At 32.6% G+C, this 22,018-nt stretch overlaps 1 protein-coding gene across 1 annotated transcript; it reads right to left on the reverse strand.

Moving 5' to 3' along the window:
- Nucleotides 1-7: 7 nt before the first annotated feature.
- LOC122591153 (3-hydroxyisobutyryl-CoA hydrolase-like protein 3, mitochondrial) lies at nucleotides 8-4,680 on the reverse strand. Its single transcript, XM_043763371.1, has 11 exons — nucleotides 4,535-4,680; nucleotides 4,013-4,242; nucleotides 3,735-3,836; nucleotides 3,379-3,431; nucleotides 2,537-2,671; nucleotides 2,271-2,367; nucleotides 1,736-1,865; nucleotides 1,381-1,559; nucleotides 670-797; nucleotides 476-577; nucleotides 8-271 (listed from the first exon to the last, which is right to left on the reverse strand). Exons 2-11 carry the CDS (start codon nucleotides 4,233-4,235, stop codon nucleotides 170-172), a joined length of 1,251 nt encoding a protein of 416 aa, XP_043619306.1. The 5' UTR covers nucleotides 4,236-4,242; nucleotides 4,535-4,680; the 3' UTR covers nucleotides 8-169.
- Nucleotides 4,681-22,018: the final 17,338 nt, after the last annotated feature.

The following is a 22,018-nucleotide window of genomic DNA, read 5'->3' on the forward strand; positions in this document are numbered from 1 at the left end:
AAGTAAATTTACATGATAAATCAATCTTTTATTTAATATAACTATAACTTGCCAATGACTGAACAGGCAAATCAATGGTTATAGGTTGAGCTTCGATAGTTTGGTACTGAAAAGAAAGTAAATCTTTATAGTTAAGAATCAACCAGGACGGTATTCAAATATTCAAAATTCAAACATCCAGTTCATCAGCAACTGAGCCCAACGGTTGGAATATGGCTTCCACGTCACTTGATTTAACTTCCTCTAGGCTTGATGGGTTCCACTTGGGATTCTGTAAATGTTCAAGGGACACACGCAATATGAATATTAAATCATCTTAAGAAAACATGACAATATGAGTGTCGGCAGGGATCATCACACATTAGCAAAACTCTTCCTTGTTAAAGGTTGTGTAATGATCTCTATCACGTCAGTTGGGTAGAACTGTAGAAGTAAAAAATCACTTCATCATGAAAGCAAAGAGTGCGTAGCAAACCTGATCCTTATCCACTAATACTGCTCGAACCCCTTCAGCAAAATCACTTCGAAGGCAAGCCCTTAAAGCAATGCGGTACTCGGTTCTCATCACACCTGGCAACTGGATACAAGAAATGAGCTAATGACAATGTTTAGGATACCCTGAGAATTAAATTTGTATCGAAAGCAATGCATGAGTAGATGGAAACTTACAGTGGACAACTCATTCTTGTCAATTTCACATGCAGAGGCAACTCTAGAGAAATGCCTTTGTGTCAAGGAAAGTGAAAATGGAGCACCTTTCTTAATCCCTGAAAGAGCATCCTTTGCCCACTGTGCAACTGCTCATGGATAGAAAGATGAGATTGGTAATGGGTTATCAGGACCATAGAAGACTGTTTTCCTAAAGAATTATGTTGTATACAAAGATTAGTGTGAAATATGACAACACAAGCTACATTATTTGAATAGTAAACCAATGTTTTTAACATGATTCAGCAGATTTTATGCATTAAAAAAATACTTTTGGCTGCATTCAACTTTTTTGACACAATTCTTTTCAAGATAAATATAACATTTTTCAAGAGAAAGAAAGAAACTGCTCAGTGCCGCCTTCCGCGGGTTTTGAGCCCCAATACCTCGACGCTGTATGGGGGAGGTTAAGATGTAGACAGACCTTACCTCTACCTAAGTAGAGAGGCTGCTTCCATTTTCTACCTAAATGGTAGAAAAGGCCCTCCAACCTTTACATGGGATGAGGATTGAACCCATGACCTCTGTCTCCAGAGGCTAAGGTGTTTACCACTAATCCAAACCATGTTGCTCAAATATAACATTTTTCACATTAAAAATAAAACATAAACCTAACCAGCTGCATTCGTAAGTTGATGGATTAAAATTGTTACATCGGAGGAGTAATCATACCTGTAGAATCACCACTTTTCTGATTCTTTTCTAGCTCTTGTATTATATCTGTAACAGACTTGTTTGTACCAAATGTTGAAACTATGTGTGGTAAAAGCAACTTCAGTTGAGGCTCTGATTCCGGATTGCAATTATACTGTGCCAATATTGCTTGGACTTCCGGATGTGGATCTTCTGAGCTGCATACATACGTTAAATTACATAAATGATGCAGACTCTTTGACGTAACTTTTTCCCTAAATTAAGATTTTGGCTATATAAATACAAAGATATGTGCTTGTGTAAATATAAACCCATATTCTATATGGGAAAGCACTATACGAAGATAAAATATAATGATTTAGAAGAGACATACAAGCTAGTCGACAACAGAGTCTCCTTGAGTGAGCTCAGATTTCCAGATGGAACAAAGTTGTTTCCAAGACCCACATACAGTGCATCCGCTGGGGTAGACACCCTGTTTCCAGTCATTCCAAGATAAGCACCTGGCCAAGAAAAAAATGTTCTCAGATAGTCTGATGACAAGACAAAATTGCTACTCCGCCCATTATAGTATGATACATACTTCATTACTTTTCAGATACAAAAAGGATACTGTCTAACAATAAAACTCATCGTGGATTACAATTATTGTTTGGTATAAAAATTGGTAACTACATTTCAAAACAGATCACAAATTGGATGGTGTTGTTGAAAGATATGTTATCAAGTGTATGTTATGTGCTAGGTTTAATATCAGAAAGCCTACTTGTATTTGTTGAGAAGGGTAACATATTAACACAAAACTACAAAAAGATAAGGAGATCGATAGCTTTTTATAAGAAGTGCATGGAGTGACAACCATAGAGCTGTATATACAAATGCTACCTATTAGATGTTAATATACTTACCGACAGCTCCTTCTCCTGGACCCTTTGCTGCTATATAAGCAAACCCAACATCGGGGAACAAGCCAATTCCATTCTCTGGCATGGCAAGAACAGTCCTCTAGTAGAAGTCAATAAGTCATCAATGCATGATCATCATACTATGATGTAAACTTATAATCTACACAACTACTGCCAAATTTACCCTCAACTTGAGATGCTTATGATAGAGAAAGTGATATGGATCAATTGTTAACAATTGATCCATATCACTTTCTCTATCAGCTTACCTCCGTTATGACTCTGTAGCGACCATGACCAGATAGACCTATACCAAAGCCCATTGTTATGCCATCCATGAAGCTAATGTATGGCTTTTTGTACTCGAAGATTTTGCATATAAGAGAGTATTCAGCATTAAACACCTGTGAACAGAGAAGTAAAATGTCTAAGACAGCAATTAGGCATTAAGCCATAAGCAAATCTATACAGGGTGGTGTTATGAACCAGAAAGGGCCGAGTGCTATGATAGTAAAGTTCTTACACACTGGCTTGGAAAATGGATTGGAATATGTAATGTAGGATTCAAAGCACTATTTCAATGTGAAAATCAAGTTAATGAAATGGCATCCATGTGTTAACCTGGCTTAAATTATGACTATACACATGGTGTAACAAATCGTAAAATTGTGAATCTAGCAGAGGATTAGTCCTGCTACTATAAGATTAATTTCCTCCTTATGTACGAAAAATTGTGAAAGTTACACATGTATGGCCAACTTAAGTCATATACAATGGATTATACAAGAACAAGGATACAATAAAAATATGTGTAAGTATTAATTTTCCGATTTTTCATGATTTTATATCTTTGCAGGCTAACTACTTAAGCAGAACACGAAATGCATGCAGTTGAAACAAACAAAACAAGCCTGTTAAGTAGGTGATCATTGCCATATCAAGAATCAATCTGCTAATGTATGAAAATGGTGAAGATTATCTATCTTGTTGCACAAAGATTGTACGTCTTGCAAAAATATCACGCCTACATTTATAATATGAACCAAATTAAGACGCACATATTAAAAAATGATCTTAAAAAGGTCATATGTAAGTTTATATTCAGTATGACCTCAATAAGATCCGACAGTTCCTTTATACTTGAAATCTGCTTCACATCACCACCTGCAAGTAATAAAGTAGTAGCAAACTAAGAATTCAGTTATCATTTAAAAGTTCATTTACCGCGGATATAATATGACGGCAAAAATGTCAATAAATACAAGAATGTTAAGAAACACTAAGGCAATGCACAGTATTTGGGTTTTAGAGACACTCGTAAAATAAGACATCCTAAAAGTTATAGGCATAAACTTTCGATATAATATTTAGCTCATTATGGTTGCAGTGTATGGGAAGCCAATTAGCAACGTAACGTGAATATGCTTAATTTCGAAAAAGACTTTTTAAGTCTATTTATTCCGTTACCTGCAGAGAAACCGCGTGGTGAACTTCCCTCAACCAAAACACATTTCACCTTTGGATCAACTTCCCATTCATCAAGAAACTTTCTATACTTCAAATCCATATCTACATTCAACACCAACAAATGATATTGTTTCGAAAACCAACAAACTCGTCACTTCAAAACACATTTCTAACACATTTATATTAAAGCGTGAAATTCGCTTGATTTATATACGATTACAGTATTAAAGATAATTATTAACTTTGATGAAATAACGAGTAAGAGTAACAGAAGGGACCTAAATTCATGGCATTGAGAGCTTTGGGACGATCAAGAGTGAGAAGAGCGAGACCGTTGGGATACACATTCCCCTTAACGTAATCTCCGCCGCCTCCGGCAGACATAATGTTTCTTTTAAACAAGTTATTGTTGCGAAAAGATTTCAAATTACATTCTCCGAAATTATTAATAAATGAGTTTGATTTTATGAGGATACCGCAGCTGCTCTTCAGAATTCGCATTCTTTTCCTAAATGGATGGAAATGTAAAGAAACATAAAAACAAACAAACATTCTAATCTATTGTTTGGTACAAGGAAATGGGAATGACCTGAATAATACTGTAATTGATTCTCGTTTTCAGTCATTAAAGATAATACTAATTTAATTCTAATTTACAACAGTTTTAAATTAGAATTAAATTAGTATTATAACTTTAAACCCAACTTTTGCAATGGATATGTATGGTTACAGGCCTAAACACTAGAAAATTAATGAAACATTTTAATTAAGAATTCTCATAGTAATAAATAAATACATACCTCTAACATGAAGCGGCTAATTTAATGTTAATAGCAATTAAAGGGATTGAATTTGTTTTTGTTTTTCATGTATGTATGTACGAGCTGCTACTGCTACTATGTTTTTTTTGTTTTGTTTTTTTTTTTTGATTTTGACTTTTACATACTCAAACTCACATAAATGATAAACCCATTCCAAACCTTTTTTTTTTTTTTTCCTAATGTCATTCTTCTTTCTTTGTTTATTGTCATGAAACTTATTTGTATAATGGCTTTACTGTAAATTGATGTGAACCGAACTCTTTTTATGATTTATTATGGAATACTGTATTTTGTTTATTAGGTGTTTGATAAAATGTTATAATGAATTTTTCTTTTATTAGATGAAACTTAATGATTTATATCTTATTTTTATAAAATTTTGATGATGACTTGATACTTGTGTAAAACAATTGAACTAAATTATATTCGTTTTATTTTGTATATTCCTTTTTATATATGTATACATGTCAAAGTATACAATTTTATATCTTCCCCTAGCTAAAACAGATTCTGATGTTGTTCCTCAATGATTAAGATTGTGGCCTAATTATTGATTAACACCTAACCATTTGTAATATATAATTATATATACATTGTTTTTTTTGGGTTGCATTGCAACTTTAGATTCGGCTAATGATTGTGTACATGTGTTTAACATTGTTTAGTTTTATGAACAGCGCTATAACCCGCCTACCTTTTAAGTGGCTAACGACATGCCAGAGAAGGATCTTTATATATATTCCTTAATCGATATAATTAAGTATACTAATTTAGTAATTTCTGTACATTAACTTATTATTATGTCTACCTCAAATCTATAGGCAATAATTCTGTAAATGGTTGTCGGGTTTTTCCTAATTAGGTGAAAAAAGATATTGCGGGATCCTTGCTTCCTATCTTTACAACTAGTAAATCCCTATCTTGACCAAATACATTATCAGTTAAAAACTAATGCATACATGGCCCTAAAGGCGCCACATTTTTAACTATATATGTATTCCTTCCTATACATTTGTAGCATGTTTATAGGCGTATGTAATTACAAAATGGTAAGTTAAAACACCTTAAATAGCTTAAGCAAAACCTTTTTAGAGGATTATTATCAGCTTTCTTGTGGTGGTTATATCAAACGTCTTCATATGGTCTTGAGATCAAGAAAAAATCAGACCAAAATTTCCATTGTTTCTAACTTACAGTTATTAGTGAAGCTTCAGATTAATCATGTCAAACAAATATAAATCTTGCCAGTCGAATTAATCTTCTTTCTTTGTTTTGCATTTGCATATCATGTAAAGAAATATGATAAACGCTTTCTGTGTTTGTTAATCTCACTAAGAGCATCCACAATGGTATCAACCTATTAAAGACTTTCTTTCAACATCCTTACTATTAATTTATGATATTAAATTATGAGTATTAGTTAAAAGCTATAAAAAGTATTTTAATAAATGAAATTCAAAAGTTAGTGCGAGTGTATAGAAAAAAAATTTTAATCAAATAGGTTGAGGATTATCAACATTTTAAAGAAAAAAGTTATTCACTCCAATTGTAATAAGCTATTCATATACTTTTTTTCTCCAAAAAAAGTTTTTATCAATCTACCATTGGAGACGCCCTAATAGGCTAATACTATATCATTATTTTAGCTAGTAATTAAGGCCTTATTGAAGTATGGAACATGAAAAGAGACATCTTGTCTTAAGGTTTTGTCCGTGTGGCTTATATATGGTCATCAACAACCTTTTCCCATTCATTCTAGAAAAAAATATTGCTTTATCGATTAATATCTTTACGGACTTATCGTATTAATACAAAAAGGCCTACCATATAAGGTGAATAAGTCATGTGGCTGAGGCAAACACTGATGTATATGCCGACCGATGACCAGTGAGGATTGCGTTGGACAATTAGAAATGAACACGCATAAAAGATACTAAATTTGGCGACTCTGTTTATCCATGTAGCTCCCCTGTCGTCACGCATATATGATGCCTTACCTTTTATATGTGTTTTTATTTTCTTCCCGAAGGCACTTAATTTAATCAGTTGACATAACACTCTGTCATCCTCCATATTTTATAAAAGAGAGTAAATTTTGGCCCACCTTAAAATGTTATTGGTTTGGTTATTAACTAGAACTATATAACTTCTAATGGCCTAAATGATCGTACTTAATGATCGATTTTTGACAAATCTTTTAGCATTTTGGCTCACTCTGAAAGATTGAAACTATATTCTGGCTCCGTGACTAACATACGGGCATTAAGTGAAGTTTTCCATATTGCTGGCAAAATGGTTTGGTCCTTTCCGAATTTAATAATTTATGTCAACGTGTCTTTTTCCCTCTTGTTTAACTTTGTGGTTTGAATTTAAAACTTTCATGTTGCATACATATCACGAATCTAAAAAATTCGATGACCTCACCTCACTATGGTGGAGTGTTGCATTAATTAGGTCATCAATGATCTCAATCTTGAAAAGGTGTGTTCTGTTTTAACTGAATCTCGTCCATCGAAAAGAAATTGCAAAAATTCTGTTTTAGAATGTCGAATGTTAATCATACCATTATTTTTTTTGTTAAGTTTCTAATAAAGAATTTACCAATTTCAATCGATATAAAAAGCTGAGTGAAAAATATTTAACCCATAACGTACATCTTCCTATTCTACTCACTTTTCGGTTATGATCGTGTTCGTACATAAAATTGCAAAGCATTGTGAAAACTCCAACATAATACATCGTGAAAATTTGCGCTCACGTTAAAGTGGTGCATCAAATGATCCCGCAAACCACCTACGACATGTAGTATAATAATTGATGGCCAAGTAGAAAGATTTCATTGAAGGTGGTTGCGGAACTAGTTTTTATTTTTAATGTATCGTCTTTTTATTTTGAATAAATTACACTTTTCGTCCCTGAAGTTAGCACGTTTTTCACTTTTAATCCCTAAACTTTAAAACTTACAATTTTGACCCTAAAGCTGGCCAATTTTTTCAATAATTGTTCTTTGGCCTTACGACGTTAAAAAATGGCCGTTAACGTACGCACGTGCTAGACACGTGAGGGCACTAATGTCATTTCACCTTACACCGAGGGACGAAAAGTAAAAAAATAGCTACTTGAAGGACGAAAAGTGAAAAAATATCTACTTGAAGAACGAAAAATGAAAAAATAGCTACCTGATGGGATGAAAAATGAAAATCATACAGATAAATTTATTCTTCCATTCTTTCTTTACCGATCATCTTTTCCGATGAAATTTTCCGACTAGACATTTATTTTCCCTTTACCCCCAAGCCTCTCCAATCACCACCACCTAATAACCACCAACAACAGCCTCGCTACCAGCCACCGCCGTCTGTAACCAGCACCGGCCACCACCGTCTATAACCACCACGAGCAACTGCCACCCATAGCCACCGCCGCCTATAATTACCACCAGCCACCGCCACTACAATCAACACCAGCCACCACCGCCTACAATCACCACCAGCCACCACCGCCTACAATCACCACCAGCCACCCCCGCTTACAATTACCACCAAACACCGCCATCTACAGTCACCTCCAACCACCGCCGTCTACATTCACCACCAACCAACCGCCGCCACCTAGAATCACCACCATCCACCATCTTCCTTTCAATTAAAATCAAAATTTAGAAAAGAAAAAAAAAATGACTGACATGTTTGAACTATAATTTGTTTGATTGGTTGTGTTTTGAATGTCATGAATTTGAGTAAATGATTTTGTTTGTGGTATAGATTTGGATTCAAAGTCAGAAAATTCCATCGGTAAAAATGATCGGAGAAGATGATCGGAAAAGAAAGAATGGAAGAATAAGTTTATTTGTATGATTTTCATTTTTCGTCCCTCAAGTAGCTATTTTTTCACTTTTCGTCCCTCAAGTAACTATTTTTTCACTTTTCGTCCCTCGGTGTAAGGTGAAATGACATTATTGCCCTCACGTGTCTAGCACGTGTGTACGTTAACGGCTATTTTTTAACGTCGTAAGGCCAAAGGACGATTATTGAAAAAGTTGGCCAACTTTAGGGTCAAAATTGTAATTTTTAAAGTTTAAGGATCAAAAGTGAAAAACGTGTCAACTTTAGCGACGAAAAGTGTAATTTACTATTTTATTTTTGGGAAAATGATCCGTACAGCAGACTTTACCTAAGCTTAGGTACTGCCACATTAAAAAAAATTACATATTAAACCTTTGAATTTAATAAACATACATAACCCCCCCTGAATTTTACATAATCACCCCCTGCTTTACCTAAGATAGGTACTGCATGCTTTACCTAACATTTCTCATTTATTTTTATTAGGACTGTATCGTTTTCAGGACTATTAATATTTTTTTAAGTAATGTAATTCTTTTTATTGATGTAATGTTCTTTTCAAATAATTGTGTGTTTTTTAATAACATTATATTATATTTAAGAAAAATTATGTAATATAAAAGTTTCTAAATTTAAAAGTGTATACTTACATAAAAAGTGAGTTTTAGATCAGTCTTGTATTGGGCCTATTTTTAAAGGATTAGTCTTAGGTTAGTTCTTGTTTGATTTGCACTGATTTTGCGATGATAGTCTGACATGGACTAATCCTTAGAAAGACAAATCTAACCATAGTGACCCTCTAATTGAAGAATTAGCTGAAATCACCCCATATCTACTTCGATCTGAAACTGAGTTGTGATCCGGAAAAAAAAATTTTGACAAGGCTATATGAGATTAAGAAACATGGTTTGCGTTTCCTTACTATAGCGACGGAAGAAGTTGGGATTGGTGCCCTAAATGAACGGAAATCCATAAGGAAAAAAAAATTAACATTTTGCCCTGATAGAACTTTTCCAATTCATGATCTGCTCTACGAAAAGAAAAGTGAAACTCTTATCTGACAGCTATATAAGACAGACAATTTCTAATTTCCATATTTGTCTATGAGGAAAATAGGCCAAATGTCATTTTGCAGCTATATGAGCATGAACATATATCCTCGCCAATGAACTCTAGCTAATCTATTGTGATGGTGAAATAGAAAGATATATTTGAGATCAGATCAATTCTTGATTTCAAATCCGGTCCCAAATGGATTTTACCGCAATGGGACTAAGGACGGCAGGTTTTTCATTGATTCACTTGCGTTGGCTATCAGCGTTGTTTATCGTTTGCGGTTGCACGAGATGTCTTTCAACATTCAGTAAACCCAGATAGCTTGATATTAATCTTTGTTGAACGTTAAAAACGTATATTTTCAATCCAGTAAGTGAATTATATATTACTTTTCTAAACAATCTATATAACTTCCATTTTTAGCCTTTTTATGATTGGTGCGTATAGTGTCGTCTTTAAATTTTTTATGACAGTGCTCTTAGAACATTGATCGATGATGCAATTATGTTAATATATGGATCACAATAGCGACCATCATTTTAAATATAAGAGACCTATATTTTACCTTGCATGGGTTGGCTGGAAGCAAGTCTTTTTTGAATATTTGGCCTTATCTCGACAAGGTATATTGTAACGAATTGAGTGTTTTAACAAAACGTTACTCATTTCCCTTTTATGGGGCTAAAAGCATCAATGGTATTTAATGTAGATGCAAAATGTGTTTAAATTAAGAAGACAATAGAACTAATGTTGGCTTATTCAATGACAAAAGTATATAATACCTTTTGTAAATGACAATAGTCCTCCAACAACAAACTAATTACATTTTCTAACAGGCTAACATTTTTCTAATGCATCTACAACACACAATCAATTTCAATTCCTTCCCGGCATGTAATACACGTGTTTTAAGCTTTCGTTATCTAATAATCTAAACATAAAACATGTACTCGTGTTTTAATTTAGGCTAACAATTATTATTTTTATATAAGTTATAAATACATAATTTTATATTTTTAAAAAGTTTCACGTCATACAATGCATTTTAACAAATGCTCCGACTCTCTGAGGGCATTGGTTACGTTGCTTGGTTTCCCTTTACGTGGCTACAAAAATGCCATAGAGAATACAACATCGACTGCGCCATGCAAATCAGGTAAGGATCTTTATATACATTAATTAACTAATAATAATGGAGTAATATGTAAGAATCTCCCCATCATTTACTATTTATATAAAGTCATACAAATTTGTTACCAATTTGATAATTTTAGTGGGCCGTTACAACTTGCCAAATAATTAAACCACTCTAAATTAGATCATCTTATGGGAAGTCCGGATTTGATATCAAAGGTCCAATTGCTTGACTTAGAGATCGTGAGAGACATATCTTGCAGATTTAATCTATAGACTTTCTTTTGTAACTGTGTCGATAAATTAAACAATTTCTTCCGGTCATTCAACCTTCTCAAATAAAGTTTTTATTTGTTGGTTTCATTGGATATATTGAGAAATATTCACTTAGAGAACTAAAATTTCTATGAAATCTAGCTAACTGATCAAAACAAAACTGTAAAAATGAACCTAACACACATTGTGTTAAGTTTCAAATCATAGTGTGTTTTTAATAGCGCGTAAAATCAGAAAACTGGTCAAACACACAGTAATTTGAAACTTAACATATTGTGTTTTTAATGTATATTAAGTTCAGATCACAATGTGTTTTGGCCAGGTTTTTAGTTTTCACGAAAATTTTAGTTTTCAATGATCACAACTCTTCATATATTATACTCCATTCCAATTTAAATATCCTTTTTTGATCATTGGAGTCTTTTTCTTTCACTTTAATTTTGACCGTAAAGTTTGTTTTATACAATACTAGATGTAAAATATATATGAATTAAATGTTTAATTTTTAAATTTTGTTTTTCATTGATATATCTTTCATTAAGTGTTACTCGTATATATTACATAGACAAAAATATTTACAGTCAAAGTTAGAAAAAAAATCTAATAAATCAAATCTGAACATAATTTTCATCAATTCCAGTGCAACTATCTTTTTTGTTATTGTTATAGAATCTATTATAGATTCATGCTAGGTTTTTTGGGACAGATGAAATATATAATTACACAAGAGACATGTAGATGGATACCACACTGTAAACACCACACATATGAGTGGTTTAATTTAGGGATTAGTATTTGTGAATGTAACTAACTATGCACGAATGTTTATAGTGTGAAAAAACTAAAGTGGTGTATTGGTGTACATTCATTGTATGAAATAACTTTCAAATCATGTCTATTGTATGTATCCGACAAATCAAAAACTTACAAGTGTCAGCTTATATAGTTGTCACATATACTCGAATACATACAATAGACAATATTTGAAAGTTATTTCATACAATAAACACAAATTTAGTTTTTTCACACTATAGACATTCGTGCATAGTTGGTTACATTCACATATACGTACAAAACCCTTTTAACTTATATTAATCGATAAAACCAACTGATTCTTGTCGAAGTATGTTGCTTTATGCATTAATTATGGAACTAATATATCTTTGAATTCTCACCATATGATATATACTAACACAATTTATACAAATAGTTTAATTGTGCGTGGCTGCGTGCTGACATGTAGTGAGGTATCCATCCCATTACCAATAAGAAATGTATTAATGTACATGAGTGAAATGTGGAAAATTTTGTATGTACACGTCACCATTCACGACTTACGGCGTTAGCCGGTCTCTTTGTGTTTTTCAAAGAATTTAAAAAAGATACAAAAAAATAATAATAATAATTGTAGCTGGTTCCACTATAGATAAAACTAGTATTTCTACCCGGGCGTTACCCCGGGAAAAAAAATAACTCTGGTGATAAAAGTTACAAAAATATTAAGCCGAAAAACAAAATTTACGTGACAAAAGTTTAAAAAATAAAAGTTGTGGTTCAAAGTAGAGAAAATGAAACTTTGGTAATAAAATTTAAAAATCAAAAGTTATATCGTAAAAGAAAACAAAAGAAAACTTTCAGAGCAAAGTTTAAAAACAAAGTTATATGAAAAAAAGTTCAAAAATTAATAAACTTTACACCTAAAAACAAAGTTTGTATGTTGAAAGTTTAAAAAGCAAGAGCTATGTGATTTAAAAAATTTGGTGGAAAGTTTAAAAAGTAAAAGTTATGCAGTAAAAAAAGAAGAAAATAAGGGTCGTTAAGTCCGTCACCTAACAATCGTTAGGTCTGTTACCTAACCGTCGTTAAGTCCGTTAATTATGTTGGATGCTTTAAAGGCTTGTACCTTATGCTAAAGGGGGTACTTTTAGCTACAGTAAAAAAAAGATAATAAGGGTCGTTAAGTCTGTCACCTAACAGTCGTTAAGTCTGTTACCTAACCGTCGTTAAGTTTGTTAATTATGTTGGATGCTTTAAAGGCTTGTACCTTATGCTAAAAGGGGAGTACTTTTAGCTACAGTAACTCCCCCTCACATTCCAACTTTAGTTTTTAGTATATATATATAATGTCACAAATGGTCCTTGTGGTTTGTTACATTTGCATTTTGCCCCTGTGCTTTTTTTCGTTGCAACTGGTCCCTGTCTTTTTCGTTTTCATTGCTAGAAGGCCCTGACACTAACTTCCGTTAAATTTGGCCGTTAAAACCCTTCACGTGCAAACCACGCGAGGGTCTTTTAGTCCTTTACTAACCTTAGGACTATTTGTGATAAATAAAGCACCTTCTTTTTCCTCCTCCTTACTCCAACCACCACTACCTTACTCCAACCACCACTACCACCACCAAAATCCGACCAAACACACAATCACTATCTATCCAGATTCATGTTTCTTGATATTTATGCATTCGAAATACATAAAAGATAGGAGGTCCACCTTTTATTGTTTTCACCTTTTTTGCCGTTGACACCATAAATAAGAAGATGAAAAAACCAAGAAGTTTGTTTTTCTTTTTAGCTTTTGTTGTCGACGCTGTAAAGATGCAAACAAAGAAAAAATAGAGTTGAAATAGACAAAGCTTTTTTTTCTTTCGCCGTCTATTGACAAATAAAATCCCAGCCATCAAATACAAGAGAAATTGGGGTTGAAAAAGGAGTTTTTAAAGTCTGGATGCATAATAATTAGATGACGTTGGGTGCCAAAAAAAAAACCAACACCACCGTTGTCAGCCACCATAGTGATAATATAAGTGAGAAGACTTCGATTTCTTTTTTAAGTTCCGGCGGTGGTGGATGGCGAGAGATGTCACCGACTTGCCGGAGTGCAAGATCGAGAGACTTCTAAAGATGATGACGATGATGTAAATGAATATCATTAATACCGATGTTTTGATGTTGGATTTGTTGTGAGATATCTTTGAAATGTTTGGATGTTTTTCAAGATTTGGATGACAATAGCTTATTGGTAGTGGTGTTTTTCTACTAATTCTTGCTCTTCTATCTTCACAAAATAGATTAGTGGTGACTTATCCATCCTCACAACATATATGATCTCACCACGGAGTATAAGCTAGGCTACGATATATCTAGTTGTTTTTGAGGCCTAATTTTGGTATTTTATTATGTTTTGTTTTTGTTTTGGTTTTAGTGTTTTTGTTTTGATTTTCATACATTTAGATTAATTTTTATATAATTATATAAACATATAGATATAAGATATAAATATAGATATAGATATGACATCTGGGTAAAAAAGAACGAAGGAAGAAAAAGGAGAAGTTTTTGTGTAAATGGACGATTATACCCTCGTTAACAGCCTAAATTTAACCGAAGTTAGTGTCAGGGGCTTCTGGCAATGAAAACGAAAAAGACAGGGACCAGTTGCAACGAAAAAAAAGCACAGGGGGCAAAATGCGAATGTGACAAACCACAGGGACCATTCGTGACATTTTCTATATATATATATAATAGATACAATTGTATACGTGGTTACTGACACATATTTGTTCTACTAGCTAGATATAATATAGCTCATATATTGCTTTTGTATATATCTTGTCTGAACAGTGTGGATGAGAATTGTTTCCCCCTCATAGACATCATGTATTTCACGTGACAAACGCCCCGTATAGAATCCAAAATGAAGTCATGACTCGAGATTTCAACCTATTCACGCATATATGTTGCAATATTTTGGACATGTTAATTACTATATTATATTTTAGTTGGGAAGTAACATTGTAATGTTGATGTATACGTAAGTTAGTACGTAAATGCATATGAGTAAAGTTGTGTGCCTAATTTTGTGACAACGGTCAAGTTGCAAGGTATCTTAAACAATAGCTGGTTTCTACGAGTACACAGATCTAATGATGGATCTGTACAGACAGCCGAGCTTTTTAAGGGGCAGGTGGCCACTGGGCTGTAACTCAGATGGTTTATGTGCCAAATTTATCACAACCCATTAATGATATTTGAAAAATGATATGACGAGTTAAGACCCACTTATATATGAGTGTTTCGATCGCTTTGAGTCGATATATATATTAAAGATAATACTCCCTAGCGATGTTTTTTTTTTAAGCCTCTGCTGCCCAAATGTCAGAATCAGTAACTGAACTAAAAGATAATAGTACAGTAATAGAGAAAACAAGAATTTTCATCTGGCGACAATGTAAATTTATATTATCATCAATTAAAATTTGACCTTTTTTTTATGATCGAATATATTATAATTAAGTTTGTCACTGTTTGGAGTTCATATTTAAATTTCTTCAATAACTTTACCTCTAAAATAATTGTTAAAAAAACAAAACTATCAATAGTTAAATTTTAATGTACAGCATTCAATTTTGTAGCTTATTTCAATTAAAGCTTTTAGACACTGGTGTATTATATTGATCGATCTACTTCAACAGGTATTGATTTTTTTAGTATCAAACACCATATTTAGAGTTTAGACACATGGTTTCTGAAATCTATGTGCATATATACATGCATGCATCTAGACTAGTAGACATCCTTGTAGTAAAGTGATACATGGCAAAAGGATACAAGAATAGATCGAACACCTGTCATGCTAAATTTGCAAACCATAGTTACAGCTAGCTAGCTGCAATTTCCCTAGGCTGAATTGTGTAATATGCATGTATGCGCGCATTGAATTGAAGTAATTTTTCTTTTAAAGGCGTAAGAACTGTGCCCTCAGATTTTTGGTGTGCTTACCCTGAGTTCGAATTCTGGTATTCCCCTAAAGGATATGAGTTGAAGCAAATTTTTTTTGAACAAACTGATGTTATTTAGTTCAAGTTGAAAAGGGATTAACCGCGCGTGACAAATTAAAAAAAAAATGGCGGTCAAGGATGGTTGTAAGTGGAGACCCCAAATTGTCTATAAAATTTTAGATTTATGGTACTCGTATTATTTTTATGTACTAGTTTAGTTTAAAGCTAATTATCACCCAATAAAACATAAAATTAGAATTTAATTCTTACCCTCGATCAGCAGTTATTATGTTGGTGTCGTATTTTTGTAGGAACGTAACAGAGCACTCGAATTTCTATGATGTTGTGAGAGACATATCTTGGCCATTGAAAATTTATCAATCCATTATTATGCATGCTAAACATGTTTAAGCTAGCTAGTTTCTTACTATATGATGACACTTCTTTTGATTAATTTCAAATATGTAAATTGAAGGCCGGTAGGCCAGTTTGTTGCATGCATTTCACACTGTTTAAGGGTAAAATTACACTTAAATTAGTTATGGTAATTTTATATCGAGAAAATGTGAATAAAGGATTAAGACTTGTTGGTGGTTCCCAACTGGTGTGAAGTATCAAAGTTGCTTCACGCCACCAAGCATAATATTAGGGTTTGTATGTGTGTTTTTCATTAGAGACTACAAACTGGTTGTTTGAGGGTATTTATAGAGTAGGCAAGAAAGATCCAGAAGTTGGTCCCAAACAGTAACATTAACGGCTGGCTAAACGTTATTCGGTGTGGACTCTAGCGTAACAACTTCTGACCAGGTACGGTTGTCTGGTTATGTGGTTTTGGACCACATGTGCAGCCATACGTCATATGTTGTACACTCCTAGCATAATACCTGCCGTAGCCTTCTGTAGGCGTTGCCAGGTATGTTTGAGACTTATGCCTTAACATGGCTTCAAGCGATAGGCATTAGGTGGCGGTGGGAGCCTTTCTCAGCCTTTACTCATGATTATTGGACAAGTATAACGAGCATTAGGCGGTGGGAGCCTTTCTCAGCCTTTACTCATGATCATTGGACAAGTATAACGAGCATTAGGCGGTGGGAGCCTTTCTCAACCTTTACTCATGAACATTGGACAAGTATAACGAGCATTAGACGGTGAGAGCCTTTCTCAGCTTTTACTCATGATCATTAATCAAGTATAATGAGTATTAGAGATGATACATCATCACACATATAAAAGGAGTCTAGAAAGGATGAACATCATTTGAACTTATTTGGTCATCCATGACATCTTAAAAAAAGGCATTGTCAATTTGTCATCATGTTAATTTTGTGTGCATTGCATTCTGATCCCATTTTGACATGATACGGAAGATCTTGATCTAATAATAGACACACTCTATATATGTCTATGTAATTATAAGGGATTCTGCTAATTTAAATTCTATTATTTCTTGTCAAGATAGACCTATCAAACGCAAAACGGATGGCCTTAATTACTTAACTATATATGAGCTTATATAGACCCATATTTTCGATTGAATTTTGACCCCGACCCACATTTAATTATAGATCCTTTTAATCTAAAGGTCAAGATTATTTTAACTTTACTTTTTACCTGTAAAGTTATTTGAACTTTAAAAGATCTCTATTCAATCCTAAACTTACTCTGTTGTCCATCTTTAACAAATATGCACAAGGTATATAAACTTGTCACATATTCCCATGTTAATCCTCAATGATCAAGATGGTTGGGGGTTCAGATGATTAACTCCGTCCCATTAAAAGTTTCTTACTTTAAATATTCAAATTCTTTAATTTTAAACTTTGACTTTATATATATAATTTTTTGTGTTATATAAAACTTGATAAAAGTTATATTATTAAAAAAAAAACATGTATAAAACACAATCAATTCATATAACTTTCATCAGGTATTATCTAACACAAATAAAATTGTTATTTAAGGTTAAAGTTGCAAATGTTAGACTTTGAAAATTAAAAACATGACACTTCTAGTGGGACAGATAGAATAACATATTCAGTTATATTTTAGTGTGGGATTCACTCAAGTTAAATTTAATTTGAAGGGTACGTAAAAGTTGAAGGATTATTGACACTTAGATGAAAAACATGTATCAGATTTAATTATCAATTTTAAAAGTATAGAGATATGCATGAAAACTGGAACATCAACAAAATTTTCGACGTCTAAAAGTATGGAGTTTTGGAAGTTAAGAACAAAATTGATCATGTTTCGTATTTCTAGGAGAACGTGTTAATTTATCATACCACTTAATTCTCTTCAAACTAATTATACGCTCTAACAAGTGTGGAGAGATGGTTAAAAATGCGCGAAGTAAGTAAGCTGTTTAATGTAGTGGACAGGATGAGAATTAAGTTGGATCTCTGTCTACTCGATCTATCCGGCCATGTCATCATATCGCAGCCTCATACTACTCTGATCTATTGTATCTTTTCCCTTGACTAAAAACCATTTCGAATGTGGTTTTTTCACATATAGCTATAGGATAATCCATGGTTTTGTAGCACGTATTTGATGACGTGGTAAGTATCTGCACCCGTGTGGCCTTCACGTGGCAATGTTTTATTTTATTATTTTTTTTTAAAAAAAAACTTTCAATCGTTGGATTTTAGTGAGTTTAGTCTCTTTGCCGGTATGTAAAAATATGACTCTCTATCCCACCTTTCCGAACACCTAACTTGTTCATGGTGGCATTAATTGATATATCATCTACAATATTACATGACAAACGAGATGCTACTCATGCAATTATTACATGCATATTGCATATATATTCCGTCTTTAGATAATCACAAGTTTATTTTTGAACATTCGATTTGGACCTAGACCCATAGCCGGCTCTACAATATTGTCATAACAAAGATTAAATGAGTTAGCTATTTATCGATCGAAGAATATGTATTTTATGAAATTAAGCATGTAAATTTAAAGATTTGGCCAAACAGTTTATGAAAAGGCTTCCAAAATTAGTCCCGTTTTGAGTGGGAAAAAACTTAAACTGGTCCTGCCTAGACCTACAAAAAATGTGGGTAAAACCAAGAAAAAATTCTCACCGTGCCAAAACATTGGCCGATTGATCGAGTGTTATAATTGGCTTTTAATTTTGTTATAATAATGCCTTTTTTCTACTTTAATACATGTATGTGACTAGCTATGTGAGTGATCAGAGTGTTCAATGAAATGTGGTCATATATGAGACTTCGTGAATAGCAATTGAAAAAAGTTGCTACTCGTATTTGGGAAATCAATACAAATTAAATGGAAATTGCATGTGAAGCAATTGGCTGCCATGAGAAGACAAAATTAAAGGCTGAAATGGCCAATAATATAGACACGTGAAAGAGAACGACCAACGTCAGAAGACATGACGACAAGTCAAAGCTCGATCTACTCGTATATTTATTTTCTTGGCCTTATTCGGTTATATATGTAAAATAAATCAAGTTCATGGGTGATTACGAAACCCGCCCCTTGTTTGTCATGATTCAGCTGCTTTACGCCGCTTAGATTAATTTGCTTGAATCTTGCGCTAAACTTAGCTATAAATTAACTTGAATTAGAATTCATTGATTATTGTCAAATGAGGAGTGTATATATGTCTCTTACATTTTAGAAAGAAAAAAATTTGTATACCCGCGCCCTACCAAGCTTAGTAATCGCGGAACAAAAAATATACAAGTTTGTTATCTACTTTCGTGCTTAATTAATAACCATTAGAGTCAATTAAGTCCAATATTTCCGGGTTCGATAACCATGGAAACAATAATTTTGAAATGTAGCAAATCTTGTCATACTATTATTGCTCATCTCTTGAAAGTATATAAGAAAAAAAAATTCTTAACATATATTGTGTTGTGGTCTTAAACAACTAATCTACATATTTTATAAAAACAAGAAGCCAAAGTCTGTCATCAACTTCCGAAGGAAAGGAGGGTGTGTCAGCTGACTTGTAATATACCGACTGACATGGGAACTTCACATGCTACAGCCCACCTGCCAGAAGTCATATGTATTCTTTCTACATCCAACGATTACCATCTAAGCCCATGAGCATTCAGTTTTTACATATCATCCCCTTCATAAACCAAGGACTTTTTATACTCCTCTACAAAACGTAACCTAATGTGTAGCAATTATTTATACATATTTAATCAAACTACGTATCAATTATCAATTAGCAATGAATTGTCATTATTAGAATCTTCAAATAGTGAATATAAAATCAAAGAATCTTCTATTAACAGGAATCGAAGTATGAACAATAACTCTGATGCTTACGTGACAAGTTACTATTCGTTCACCACATATCCATAATCATTAATTGAATTTTATCACATTAGATTCTGTTCGGATTTTAACACAACTTACTTATTAGTTTTCTACACATTTTTTTTCTTTTGGGTTTCAACTAATATATTGTAACTTTTTCGTTGTCATATTTCGTACCATTAAGTAACACATACCATTATATATGCACCACTTTTTAGTTTTGTCATATTTTTTCATTTAGTATTTTTAACTAATATATTAAAAACTTTCATTTAAACTTTTTTCTTTCATTTTTTTTTTTTTGGTTTATTGCACATATAAAATATATGTATTCAATTTGTTACCATAAACTTTTAGATGCGTTTGTGGTTTTGACTTTGGACAAATATATATTTCATATGTCAAAGTTTTTAATTAGCATATATAGCAACAATTTTTTCCACTAGCCTTGTATCGGCATAAAGTAACGATAACGACTAAATTGTTAAATAAAAAAAACTGTTACAATTTTTAACAGTTTTTTTAACTATTTTTAATGAACTTTAAGAAGTTTTGACTTTTTTTTAGTAGTTTTGCTTTATCAATTACTTGTACAGATGCATCTTTACAAGTTTTATTGATAAAAAAATATTTTAAAAGTTTGAAGTTTGTTACATGACCGGTATCCCATATTTATTTTAGTAGCCATTTGTACGTTACGTGTTTATTTTGTAGCGTTAGAACTTATTAGGTTTCCTACTTTCATTTTCCTATTGGATCGTGTTGCGTGTATTGTGTACTCGCTAAATTCTTACTAGCACTTTTTAATAAAACTTTTATTTGTCGTTCAAAAAATAAAAAATACATCATTTTTCGAAAATTTTGAACTACATGAATTTAGCAGACTCGTAAGCCGGGCTACCGCTAGTACAATCTAGCTCTGCCCCTATAACAAAACCTAATCAAAATAATGGAAACCGTTAATGTGTAGAATTAACCTAATGTGGTTTTGGACTTAAATAAATATATATTTGAAATAAACTTATTAATGAAAAAATTAATTTTAATTAGTTAGCTAAAAGTTTTAACGAAATTATACTAGAATAATTATGCAATTGTTTCGAATGGGAAAGTTGGTTGCGGGTCCGAATTTTAATAGTTGTAGGAATTGATTAGATTAAAGAGTTTTATATAGAAAAACAATGAATAAAACGTGGTTTCCATGAGCACTTACACTTTTTATAGTTACCACCTTCAGTCCCTCTATTACACGCTTGTATCCACTTTATGTCCAAACACTGAAACACCATGTTAACTTTCATCTTGTACAAGAATAGTCCTTGAAACTCCTTTATACTTTTAAAACTTAAACAACATTATACCGACTGAATCTTAAAAAAAACGACATTATATACTTCATATAAGATTCTAATCACTCCTCTTTTGACAAGAATGAGAATAATTAAAATTAAATAAAACTGGACTATTTGTTAACGATTTTCGCCAATTGATTCTACAATTCTACAATCATCATGAGGGAAAGGAATTATGGTTAAAAACAGATCGGATGAGATTTGATTTCTTGGTATCCATTTTTAGATTGCATGTCTTTCACAATAAGTTATCATTGCGGAAAAAAAAAAAGTTACGAATTTGAAATAAGGAAGACCAAACATGTTTAGTCTAGATTTTAAGATATGAACTCAATATAATTGAGCAATGTTGTTGGCGTGAAAGTTGAATATGATAGTGATTGAACCGATCGAGATGATGATAATCAAAAATCTTGTCGAGCTATTGCTTCTCCAAAACTAGAAGAAAGACTAAAGTGGATATATATATATAACGATAAACGTTTGTCGCCGATTCCTTCTAAACTTAGCAATATTCATTTCATAATACAATCACTTTAGGAAATGGTCCTACGACTTCTACCTTTAGGAAAACAACTAAAAGAAAATGGTCCTCACGCATGTGGTGGTTCTCTTTTTAGTACTAGATGTGTTAGAAATTAAATATAACAATTGTGCTTAATATACCAGTTTAGTTGACGTCTAATATGGTATGTTAAATTGTTAACCTTGTCT

This window comes from Erigeron canadensis, chromosome 3, assembly GCF_010389155.1.
Source record: "Erigeron canadensis isolate Cc75 chromosome 3, C_canadensis_v1, whole genome shotgun sequence".
Taxonomy (NCBI): domain Eukaryota; kingdom Viridiplantae; phylum Streptophyta; class Magnoliopsida; order Asterales; family Asteraceae; genus Erigeron; species Erigeron canadensis.

What these genes read in the sequence shown, in the direction of transcription:
- LOC122591153 (XM_043763371.1), bottom strand. Translation starts at nt 4,235, where the DNA reads ATGCGAATTCTGAAGAGCAGCTGCGGTATCCTCATAAAATCAAACTCA. An exon ending in ACCACGCGGTTTCTCTGCAG is followed by an intron (nt 3,432 to 3,734) that starts GTAACGGAATAA and finishes TATTACTTGCAG; the next exon opens with GTGGTGATGTGAAGCAGATT. An exon ending in TCCAGGAGAAGGAGCTGTCG is followed by an intron (nt 1,866 to 2,270) that starts GTAAGTATATTA and finishes TTTCTTGGCCAG; the next exon opens with GTGCTTATCTTGGAATGACT.